At 33.7% G+C, this 13,206-nt stretch overlaps 2 protein-coding genes across 2 annotated transcripts; both read right to left on the reverse strand.

Annotated features, from left to right (window-relative positions):
• Positions 1-222: 222 nt before the first annotated feature.
• LOC100814020 (uncharacterized) lies at positions 223-1,460 on the reverse strand. The gene has a single exon (XM_003527783.5). It carries the CDS (start codon positions 1,330-1,332, stop codon positions 409-411), a length of 924 nt encoding a protein of 307 aa, XP_003527831.1. The 5' UTR covers positions 1,333-1,460; the 3' UTR covers positions 223-408.
• Positions 1,461-2,692: 1,232 nt separating this feature from the next.
• On the reverse strand, positions 2,693-10,644 carry LOC100790095 (ER membrane protein complex subunit 1). The gene is made up of 12 exons (XM_003526434.5): positions 10,379-10,644; positions 9,896-10,023; positions 9,625-9,687; positions 8,674-8,795; positions 7,806-7,921; positions 6,920-7,721; positions 5,426-6,157; positions 4,783-5,004; positions 4,605-4,700; positions 4,242-4,436; positions 4,011-4,124; positions 2,693-3,098 (listed from the first exon to the last, which is right to left on the reverse strand). The coding sequence occupies exons 1-12, from the start codon at positions 10,477-10,479 to the stop codon at positions 2,838-2,840; spliced, it is 2,952 nt and encodes a 983-aa protein (XP_003526482.1). The 5' UTR covers positions 10,480-10,644; the 3' UTR covers positions 2,693-2,837.
• Positions 10,645-13,206: the final 2,562 nt, after the last annotated feature.

Raw genomic sequence — 13,206 nt, forward strand, 5'->3', positions numbered from 1 at the left:
GAAACATGTGAAATAATTACACCAATTCGACGTTGATATTAGTCGCAAATAACAACCAACCACGACGCCTATGCAGCAAGTGCTGATTGATCCTCTCACCTAATTAATTAACTAAAGGTGCATGCCAATGATAATCAATACATACAAATCCCAATATTAATATAAGCCGATGAAAGATTAGCCATTCATCTCATCCTAATAGCCAGCCAGAAGAAAAAACAATACACAATAAGTTTGATAATATTGTAACAGAAGCAAGCATAACAAGAATAATTCTAAATACTGTACAGTCCAAAAAACTAGAAAAAAAGAACAGTGTTACTTTATTTTACAAAAGTTTTGCTACTGCAATGTAACTGTAATCATGGCCTTAACAGTTACATTTCTAGTAACTGTAATTTAAAACCTTCAATTGGCTTCGTGAAGGTGAGACTCAGCAGCTTCAAGCTCAGCCTGAGAGAGTTGTTGCAGCGTCTTCAACAGCTGCGCACCTTTCCTCCTCCCCCTGGCGCTGCACTCGCCCTGCAGAGCGAGTTCCACCGCACGCGCCACCTCTTCGGGAGGCGCGGTGTGGTGCTCCTCGCCGCCGCCTACGCTGCCGTAGACGACGGCGAGGACTCCGATGGCGTACTCCTTGCCCCTTGCGGCGGTCTTGGCCATCATGGTGACCATGACGGGGACGGCGAGGGCGTGAGCGCGGAGCTCCTCGGCGCCCTCGGGGAGCGTGCACATAAGCTCGAGGGCAGCAAGGGCGCGCTCGGCGGGGGCGCCGTCGAGGTCGGGTGCGGCCTCCACGACGGCGGAGACGGCGCCGGTCTCGACGGCGACGCGGCGGTTGGCATCGGAGAGGCAGAGCGCGAAGAGGATCTTGGTGGCGGGTTTGGCGGTGGCGAGGTTGGCGGTGAGGGCGCGCATAAGGTTCGGAGGACACGGTGGTTGGTTCTGGGGAGGGTTGGGGACGAGAGAACGTTCTAGAAGGTTGAGAACGGAGGTTGGGTCGGTGGTTAGTTGAAGCTCTAAAATGTGGAAGAGTTCTTGGAGGTTGTGGATTTGGGGTGGCGGAGGAGGAGAAGGAGGGTTAGTGTTTGTTTGGATGAGGTTGCTATTGGTGGTGGTGGTGGGGGTTGGAGGAGAGAATCTCCACTGGGTGAAGCTTTGGGAAGTGGTGGAGGAAGAGGAGGAGGAGGTGGAGGATTCGCATTGGAAGCCAGGGGGGGTCTGAGGGAGGGGAGGGGTGGTGCCGGTGGGGCTGAGGACTGTTTGGGCGCAGTGGCGGAAGAAGCCACATGAGAATAGTTGGGTTTTCAGTTTTGGTTGTTGATGGGTTTTCATGGTGGAAGAGAGAGATCTGAATTCTCAACTCTGATCTTCTGCCTTATGACTTGTGACAATAATGAAGCTGTTTTCTTCGTACTATTTCTGTCACCTTCCTCAAAAACAATGGAATGGGTCACTTCCACTCCTTTTTTAATAAAATACTAAATCATCAAAGGGAGATATGTAAAATCTCACACTAAGTAATATCCTTTAAATCAACACCCAATTTTCACTGGATAAAAAGTGAGTTTCTGCTATGGTCAGTTTCGATTAATTCAACAATAAAGTCTATATAGATAGGACATATCATTAAAAATTATAAACAAAAAATAGTAGCTTAACCTACGTCAATTCCTTTCAAAGAAAAAACCTACGGCAATTTATGTATAAAAAAAAAACTACGTCAATTATTAGTTTGGTACATATGACATCAATTTATCATATAATATGCTTAAGAAATAAGAATTTTAAAATTATGACAAAAATATATTTTTTTTATCTGAAAATAAAAAAAATTATTATTAACGAACGTTATGTTCAAGATGGAGATGATAAGATTCGAAGAATTCTCTGTCCAGATAATACATATATACAGGAATAATGACGTGGAGCATGCTGAAAAGCAAAGTGAACGAACTGTTAAGAGTTAAGACGCACGCTTACCTTTAAATATATATCTTAAATTAAATAGTAGTGAGTCTCTCAAGGATGATACATAGACTCTATACGTAAAAAAAAAAAAAAAAATCATTGATCTGTTGTAGTATTTCTTTTCGATCACCCACTGTTTTCTTCCTTCCTTTCTTTTACTTCCTCTTTTCATCCTATAATTAACCCATTAAAATGTTTGAAGTGCTTCAACAAAATGATGTTGTAAAATAATTTAATTGAAATGAAATAATGACATGATAGTATAATCTTATCATATATTGCTATATTATTAAAATTATTAACTTTTATAATAACTAGTATTTTAACCTATGCATTAATAGAATAAATAATTGTTTTTTTACAAATAAAAATTTATAATAAAATATTTTATTACATAATTTTTTTAAAATTGGATTTATTGAACAATATTTATAAATTAATTTTATTAAAAATAAAACAATTTAATGAATACGACCAATATGCAGTTCTTCTAAAAATTGTGGAGAATCTCAATCCATTATTTCGATACATTGAATGCCTGGAGCAACCCTGAACTAAACAACTGCTGCAGTTTCAATGTATCAAAGTTATGGCTCCGGCATGAAAGAAACATCTGAATATTTTACCTTGACAACAATGATAAAACATTCATGTCAAACATCGGAATTTCATGATTATCTTTCGTACTCCTCAATTTACATCATTAAAATGAAAACATCCTCCATTCAACCTAATGGAATTCTGCATTACTTTTGCAATTCAAGCTACAAAAGATTTCAAAATCCGAACTAATAACTAACAAAGAAAACAGAGATAAAACTACTTAAAACTTCAAAATTAGAAATTATAAGGCAAAAATGGAGGACAGATCATCTCCATTTCTCTTGTAGATCTTTCCTCTGGGATAATACCCAAGTGACAAATATTGCAGCTACAAGTGCAACAATTGTTAGAAGAAGCAAAGCATAGCTGAAATCTTCAGTTAGTGAATCGTAAGTCCTAGAAGGAGCAATCTGAGTAAAAAATAGATCAACTCCATAGGCAAAGACGAGAGATGTAGACTCCAGCTTGGCAGGCACAGTTACAATGCCTCGAAGACCTTCCACTTTAAGGGAATGCGTAATGTAGGACTGCAGAAATTCAAGCAGAACGAATATGAAATTCATGTTAAGGAGTACATTAAGCTCAAGGAGAAACATGGGGTTGAAGTTATTGCTAAATGCAAATCTTACTAATTTGTACGTATTTGCTTAAGTAGACCTACTACCCTTGCCAATTGAGGGAAATATACAAATGATGACCGCAGCAAGTAAAAGAAGGGATTGAAGTCATACTTCTCCAACCTCAATATGATAGTGATTCATTACTAGTACTGCAGTTCATTCAACCTTTATGCATGCAACTTGTTTGTTTGCATTGCAGATAAATCATACCAGAAATTTACTGCACACTTTATGCATGGACACGGTCATATGAGAGAAAGATCTATTTTTTACTCAGATTGAGAGAGAGACATATCATATGAGAAAAAGCTATCTTATGAGAGTGAGAGGATTAAATATGGACCGTATAACTAAACATAGATGGTCAAGATTTAATGTAATGTGACCACTTAAAAAATCACGTGACTTTTTTACATTAAATTTCAACCCTCCATGTATGGTTATACGTCCCAGATTTAATCCTCTCACTCTCATATAAGATGTTTCCTCTCATGATATGCCCTCTCTCTCTCTCTCTCTCTCTCTCTCTCTCTCTATATATATATATATATATATATATATATATATATATATATATATATTAATGGGTGCACATTATCTGCTTAGCCTCCGAACTATCTTTAAGGATAAAGAGCATAGCCTTCATTTTTTTGTCATCCAAAATAGGTCCCCAACCCCTCTCCTCTTTTCAATGTACTCTATCCCCCTCACCAGCAAAGTGATTTATTTAATATTTACTATGAAAAAGGGAATAATTCTAGACAGATTAGAAACACGCTATCACCATACATTGAGAATTATTTAACAGACTAAAAATACCTGAGAAATAATGGGCAATGAATCCGTAAGAGGAATAATTCCTTCTTCTTTCTCAGCTTGTGAGGGATTAAGTGTGCGCCGGGGATCCAAAAAGCGCTTATCAAGTGCCAAAACCTGGAAAAAAGTTCCCAGTTGACACCCAAAATGTAAGATTTCATAGAAGAATTAGATGAGGAAAAAAAAAGCAGATTGTTTCTGTTGATCTCAAGTTGAAAAACTCAGTAGAGTTACCTGATCACCAATTGTTCCAATAAGAAGCTGCTTAGAGGTTATACCCTTGGCCGTCGAAGTCACTTCTATTGCTTTCACAGAATGGGTAAAAAAGTATGACTGTGATTTTGTTACAACTTCTGGTCGATAATAAGAAGAGATGGGTGATGTAAGATTATGCTTTCCAAGAACAAACTTCCAGACATCTTTGTTATCCTGTTAATTACATTAAAGGATATCACAGCAGAATGAGCATAGATTAGTACCCCAAAGAAAAGAAAGAATGAACACAAAAATCATGCACCCAGAAAATGATAATAAAATATGACAAAACAAGAGAGAATGAGGCTCATTAAATGAAGATATGCAAGTTAATAGACATACCGCTCGAGACTGATCATAGACCTCAACAACTGACATCTCATATCTGTGTGCTCTGAGATTAAAATAGTGGTAGACAACCCAGTTTTCACTAAATACCTATACAAGTAATAATCATGTAAGAAATTAAAAAAAAAAATAGCTTTCACCTTTTAAATGAGAATGTAGTTCACAAACTTACAGCATGAACAGGACCCTGGCAACCATGATGTGCCATGCGATGCAATACGCGACCAGTCACAGTATCAATGATATAGATGACCAACAATGCCTCCTCTGGGGTGGCTGTTCCAATTTCCCCTCTGGCTTTTGGTGCTGCATTTGCGACAAAAAGTACATTCTTCGATACATACTTATACATGACATCGTGATCAGTCATAACTTTTGCTTGAGTATGAACTACCTAGATGGAAAAATGGAGTAACAAATTTATATAGAAGCAAAGCAATGACTAAGACTCAATGGAAAAAAAAGATCATTATAAAGTATGAATATGTGAGAAAACCCTTCAGAGAACAGTATAGATACAAAAAATTATTGACAGATAAAAAATCCATTTGTGAACTCCCTCCAAATTTAAACCCATTCTTTAATGCTATTGATTAGTAATAAAACCCACCTTAAGGAAAAGGCAACTTCTACACTCGTATTTATTAGAAGCAATAAGGATTTTAAATAATGCAAGTTTATATATATGACAGGAGATTTATATTTTTTGAAAACATGAAAAGGTAACTACAGACAAAGTGCAATATAACAATCAATTTTATTTTATAAAAAATGCTCTTTAAATTAATAAAAACTCAATGCCAAAGGCACCATACCTCATTTGATTTTCTTGTTACTGTTGCAATAATCTTTTCTGATTCAGATGGGAATACAATAGACCATAAATCCCTGAAGTCAAAGCAGTATTCATCCACTACTTTGTGAATGCAATTGCTCTTCAAGGCATGACCTCTGATAACACCATTATCAGCATCAACTGAGTACCAGTACACATTTGAAAATTCACGTTGCAGAATGCCAATAGCTTCAGGAGTTCTTGGGTATAGGTATGCGTGTTGGTTTGTGTCTATAATTAGATGCAGACGCTGTTCAGTTGAATCAGTATAAGGCAGTGGAATAACTTGAGCAACAGTATGAGCAAGACTCAAAGAATTGAGTTCCTTCCCTGTGTATGCATCAATAAAAGAAAGAACAGATGGTGCAGCCAAACTTGGTCCACATCTTCCAACTACAAGGATAGAAGGATTCTCATCCAATGCATGATGATGCGGAACCTGCCACTGATAAATGTTAAGCCCAATGGGATGTTCACAAACTTCTGTTTTACGCAGAGTATGAAGTAGAATAGACCAAACTACACGCCCATCTCCAGTGTGCAAAGCAAAAACCTTTCCTGCCCTTGTAAGTACTATAAGCAACTTACGAAAACCATTATGATCACGAGTCATTTTGCTTTTCTCAGAACTCCTTAACCTCAGCGCTTGAATAGCTACTACATCCTCTGGGCTTGCAATCATTAAAGTTCCTTTGAGCTTCAGCACATGTCCCTTTCAATAATAAATCAATGCATAAAAAATTTACCGTTAGAAAAGTAATTAATGATATCCACATAAAAACCTCAATCCCTAATCTACAGATATAATAAAATTGTCTGCGCAAGTTGCACATCTCAGCATTCTGTTACTTTTTCCCCCTCCAAAAGGCAATTGGGTTACCTCTGTGAGAGTGAAGTGCAATTTTGAATTTTGATTTTATGGGTTGAGGGCTTTTTCCCATGCAAAGCATGGGCCCACTGCTGACTGTTCTGATTATTAGAAAAAAAAATGAGATCACTTTACACTAGTGCAAGTCAAAGTCACTTGCATCATTCAATAACTTTTTATTGGATAAATCTATATCAAGATTCAAAACTTGCTATTGGATTGAAAGTTCTTATCATATAGATTATGTCTACAAATCTTAGAATAATCCAAAATTACTTGATACACCATTGATATACATCAAAGTAAATGTTAATATATACTTTTGAAATATATGAAATAAGAACCATTTGATCATATTCTTGTTGTTGCTTAATTTTATTTTATTTTTATTTGAGACAAATAAGGTAATATACAATTATATTTCAATGTTGGATCAGTAAAAAACACATTATATACAGTTTTATTAAATGATATAAGAGTGCTAAGTCTTGCATGGTTACACCAGTGTAAACCAATGTGTGCATGATAAATCATGCAGGGTGATGTCCTGATTAAAAAGATCAAAGGCATACCCCTTAAGCTGATTCCAAAAAAAAAAAGGCATACCTTAAGCCATTCAAAGAGGTTCTGTTCCACTTTCGCCACAGATACACCTTCCTTTTCCACAGGTAGTTCTGACGTTGTTACATCTACAACTGATGCAAGACCATCCTCTCTACTCCAGACAATTTCTCCTTGTTGTACTAATAAGAGTGAATGATCCTCCATTACCATCAATGCTCTAAAACCATAAGATCTATCTGTCCTCACATAATTGTTTATAAAAATCTTATCAATGTTCCCTCTTTGATGGTCTATTACTACTCTTTCCTTGAGCAAATCACCATTCCAATCATTAACATCCTTTACAAAGAGGTGAATTTTACTGTCTTCATGTTGAACAAATGCAAAAGCATGTTGACCCTCTGAAATGGACAAAGCATCACTAACAGCTGCTGCATTATCAATTTTGTCCACCAGCACCAACTCACCTTCATTTGTCACTTTAATTAAAAGAACGAGGGAATTGATACGTAATGCAAACAACTCTGGAAGCCTTAATGGTAATATTACTGCCTGTCCAGATGAATCCTTGATGAGGTCTGAAATAGGCTTCTGTTTGTAACTAATCCCTCCATTCTTGATGTTTAGTGTTAATATCTTAGACCTCGTTTTATCCAACACGACAAACTTATCACCTGAGACTGATAATAATTCCCCAAAAGTATCACAAGCAAGTGTTTTATGATCATTGTTTAGCAATTCTCCATTCTTAGCATTCAATTGATACACATAAAACTTTGAAGAACCAACAAAACCAGCTACATATATCTCGTCAGTAGACTGAATAATATGGTTAACCTCAATGCTGCAAATATGAAGATAACAGTGTTAATGGCAAGTCAAGCTTTAAAAAGAACATTTTGCTAATTAAACTCTAAATCTGCCATACCTTTCTCCCACAAAATCTTTCTTCCAGAGAACTTCACCATCTATGCTGGAAACAGCATGGAGACAACCTTTACCAAAAACAAGGATCAAATCATCCTTATCAGCTTTCAGGTTTTTCTGCACAATTAAAAACAGCACTTAATTGCCCATGTATGGAAAACACTCATACACTTAGGTTCAGCTACAGTTAAATAAAGCAACAGGTTTGTGACAGCAAAAGGGAAGCCTAATGCAGGTTCATGTCAGTGATCACAAAAAATACTGAAGGTGTTCATTAGGTACATGAGGAGACTTCACTGGATAAGGGGCATGAGTCCAAATATTTTGGTTGGCCAAATTACTTCAAACTTTCAGACTCTGTTCAATGAAAGTAACTTAGTTTTGGGGCTTTCACACATGCAACAACAATAACAACAGTATTTTCCCATTAGGTGGGTACTGATGTCACCTACCTGGAATCATGTATTAGTGTATTACAAACAACACCATCCTGTTCTAGTGTTCTCTCAAAAACCAGTGTTCATGTGCAGAGGAAGGAAGGTTACTGTGGAGATGTGTTTGCATTAGCACCATGCACTTAGTTAGGTCACCTAATTTGCATTGGCATTTAACTCAATTTATATTTCAAGGAGCATTTCTCTAATCATGTCCCAGGGAATTAGAAGTCTAAATGTAATACTTATGTTTCACTCTATACGAGTCCTTTTCATCACTCTACAGGATGTTATACCCTTTATCAAATACTATTCTCTTTGCCTTTTACAACTTGCAGGCTTTCTTACTTTACCCAATAAGAAAAACACATTTCAGATAAATCTACAAAAAAATATAGTATTTAGAAAATCAACAAGAAAAAACTATTCACTCACTGGAATGTATAATATTGACTTTGATGCCACTGATCCCTGAAGGAAAGACTCCCAAACCATCTGTCCATCAGGAAGGTTCCATGCTCTCAATATGCTCCCATCCGAGGAAAGAGTTATGACATCTGAAGCATTTAAATGCAAACTTAATGAATTTGATCACTAATGTAAGCTAAACATTTAAAAAAATCTCAATACAGAAAACAATTTACTCTAACAAAGTAACAACATGCTGACAAGCAAAGATTAATTAATGAAACTTGAAGCTAAGAAATCATTGTAAGTCTGTGATAATGTTGTGCAGTCGTGCAAACATCTGACATCCTTCAATTGATTTTACATCATTACTCAAAAGGGACAAAAAATACAAAGAACATTATTGCCTTCAAACATGCATATAATGTTAGGACTATGAGGAAGGGGAGTTAGTTACTACAGTTAGGATATTGATTAGTTAGTTAGTAAGTTAGAGGGATTTATTAGATATAAATAGGGGAAGAAGGATAGGAGATTTGGATATTACACACTTGAAACGGGGGAGGAAATGGAACTACATTTTTTATCTTTTTGTAAGAAAGCAGTTTAAACTTTGATATCTTCCCACAATTAGAGTCATGCAAGCATGTTTTTGACGAGCCTGGGATCTAGATCTCCAATTTCAAGATCTTCATGTGCTACCACGGTTGAGAATTAGAATAGAAAATTCAACAACAGAACTGCTTTTGACTATGCATTTTATGAGGTAATATATCATGTTATGTTTGCAGAGGAAATCAGATCCAGTTGGCATCCAAACATATATATATTTTCAAGGAAAATACAAGTTTTGAATTGAACTGAGCACAAAAAAAAAAGAATGGGAAAGGATCAACTATAAATGTACAGTAAAACTATTTTCAGTACAGTAAAGAATAGCATGTGTTGTTCTACACAGTCAAAGGTTAAGCATGATACATTTTCCCAGGGCAATGTCAAGTCCATCAACAATATCGTTGGTTCCAAGAACATGCCTCCAAACTGCAAGCAACAAAACACAGTTCAGCATTTTCTGATTCAAAACAATGAAAACAAATAGCTAAGCAAACAATGGGTATTACTTGGCAAGACTAGTTCAACCTTATTAAGTTCAATGTTGATGATATTTTATTGGATTTATAGAAAACATTACATTCATAACAACTAAATTAATGGAGTCAGCAAGAGTAGTTAAACAAATCAGACTTACAAATCTCTCCATGACGAAGGTCGAGTGAAGCTACAACATTCTCTTCGGTGGACACTAAAACACGCTTTCGCCCAGACTTTTGAGTATGGAACAAAGCGTGTTTTACTTTCCCAATGTACTGTTGATGCCTACAATTAGTAGCCAAACATAATATTCAATAGTTACTAATATCCAAAATGCACAAAAGGCAAATCAAGCATTAGAATCAGATAATTCCTTGTTTAAACATGTTTCAACTTCAAGATGTTAATCGATCAATAAAGCAATTAAACTTTAGATTAAGCAGCAAGTAGCAACAACATTAACAAGTTTCAAATTATAAATTAGATCGAGGTTACAGGCGATAACTGCAAGTGGCGAATGAAAACGAATTGAATCGAAGGAATGGAACGGAAACAAATCGAATAATCGCACGTGTTAAAGGAGCATTCAGTGATGGAAAAATCTTTGACCGTGTGAATAAATAAGAGTAATTGAACTCACCAATCCATGAGGCCAACTTGATCTTCGTAAAGCGAGTAACTGAGATGAGTAGATGAGAGAGAGAGTAGAAGGATGAGAAAAACCCTAATCGCCATGGCCATGGCGATTCAGCCACAAGCACGGATCTGAAGAGTGGGAGAGTGGTAGTATTTTGTATTTGCGTTGTTCAGAATCGAAGAAGGCGATGTTTACGGAAGATATAAGCCGGCTTCTCCCCAAACGCAGACTTTCGATTCCATGATAACAAGGTGACCAAAAAGAGAACAACAAGGGCTTAAAATTTTCGAAATTAAATAATTATGAAATTAATTTAGATTTAAAAATAATATTCTAATTTCTTTAAAATAATAATAATAATAATAATAATCTACTCTAAAAGTTGTCCATTCTAAAATAGATAGAAGTAAAGTGAGTAATTTTAATCATTAATTAAAAAATTAACTGTTTGTATTTTAATATATGCATACTTTGTCATGCATGTATGTGTAATATTGATCATTATTTTACTCAACAATGATTCAAATCATTTGATTTACCTTTTTAAATTGAAGTGTTTTTGTACATCAAACTTAAAATTATATCGTTCGATGAATAATATCTATAAATTAAAAAATACACTTTGTAGAGTGAGATTTCCACTTTTCACACTCCCAGATAAATATTATCCATGTTCTTTATTCCTTTTATATGGATATGCATTTCATACGTAATTTATAGTTAAAATTTTATCTCTTAATCATCTTAAATTATCCTTCTTTTTTATTTACCTTAATTTATTTTTACTCTCAATTGAATTTCATTCATTTTTAAAATAAAAATGCTCAATAAAAATACATTTCTTTTAGGTGACCGGTGGTATTTTTTTGTTTCACATCAACAAAAATATTCTTGACTAATGTGACTAAAAAAAATTAATCGATGTTAGCAAAAAAAATCCTCAACTAACATCGATAAAAAATATCCTTGACTAACATTGTCGAAAAAATCCTAACAAACGTCAATAAAAAATATCATCGACTAATATTGGCAAAAAAATCCTAATTAACATCGGTTAATAAATCATAATTGACATTGACCAAAAAATACTCTTAGATGACATCAATTGAAAAAATTGATGGCCCACATAGATTGATAAATGGCCCTCAGCAACGTTGAGTGAAAAAACCCTAATCAACATTATTAAAAATATCTATGCCTAAGGTTACTAAAAACCTAGCCGATATCAATTAAAAAATAATCATGATCGATGTCAATCGAAAAAACTCTAATCAACGCTAATCAAAAAATAATTTGAACAATGTTGACCAAAAGAATTCTAGCCAATATAAAAAATGATAATTCATGCAAACATCAAAAGAAAAAAAAATAGCCCACTTTAGCCCAAAAAAATAATTATACTAATGTCCCAAAAAAATATCCCGTCAAAGACAATAAAATCCAGTAGACCTATTAATGGTTTGAGTTCACTCAAATCAAATACACTTGAATGTAAGATATATATCAAGAAATAAAAAAATCATTAAATAAAAACATTAACATCAATGAACTCTTTTAATGTGAGATTAGCATTCTTAAATTTTAGTGTGTTGAGTGTTTTTTTATAACATTAAGATAATTTTTTTGAGAGATGATTATTTATTAAATGTGAGTGTCTCTTAACATATAAACTAAATAGTAATTTGTCACTTTATGAATAATTAATTAAGGTGATATAACTCAAGCAAAGATGTGCAAATGTTATAAATTCCTTAATACCATATTTAATTCTTACATATAAAAAAAATTATTCTCCTTTATTGTCTCAAAAAAAAAATCCTTTAGTAAAATTTACCTTCACTATTAGTTAAAGAAATATTATTAAATCTACCTTCCACTCTTGATGAAATATTTTCCTAACATTTACTCCATATTTTTTATTTATTAAATTTTTCTAAATTTAAATGATGATACACTTTAAATTAAATTAAAAGACAGTTTTTCATTACTTTTTTGGTGAATATATTATTACTTATTTACTCTAAAGATGAATACACTTTTTGATGAGATCATTTCCTAACATTCAGAAAAAAAAATAATCATTTCCTAACATTTACTCCACTATCTTAAAAACATTGAAAACATTTTGGGTTGTATTCAATTAGGATTTTCAAAGATTTTTTTTTTAAATCTTAAGGCAATAAATCAAGATTTTTAAATATTTGAAATAAATTTTGTGATATTCAATCAAGATTATTAAGATTTTTTAAGAAATTAAATAAAATTTGTTGATATTTAATTAAAATTTTTTATAACTTAAAAAAGATCTCGTGGTATTCAAAAGTATAAATATATAAATTTGGATGAATTCTCTTTAAGGATGAATTTTAATGAATTCATGAGACTTTTTAGTAGAAAATACATATAAAATAATCTCATTCGAACTCCTAAAATTTAGGCTTTATTTAATTTTTTTTCTCGTTGATTGCCATTTTTTTTCTTATCATAGATAATGTCTTGTCTCTTTATTAAAAGCGGTAAATATTTATAATGTATTTACTTTTTAGACCAATGAACAACAACATATAATATGAGAGATCTTTTTAATTTTTTTTTTAATTTTGAGACATTTTGATTAGGTGCTTATACATATGCATTGCTAATTTTACTAACTTTATCTTTTTAATAGATGTTGTCTCCAATAGATAAATTTCCAAATAAAAAGAGAAAATAAGTTGATACTAATTTTACTCACTTTATCATTTTAAATTTATATAATATTAAATGTAATTTGTTAAAGTATATAATATTTTTTGTCAATGAAGCTATTATGGACAATTTCATTACCTCCA

This window comes from Glycine max, chromosome 6 (assembly GCF_000004515.6).
Source record: "Glycine max cultivar Williams 82 chromosome 6, Glycine_max_v4.0, whole genome shotgun sequence".
Taxonomy (NCBI): Eukaryota; Viridiplantae; Streptophyta; class Magnoliopsida; order Fabales; family Fabaceae; genus Glycine; species Glycine max.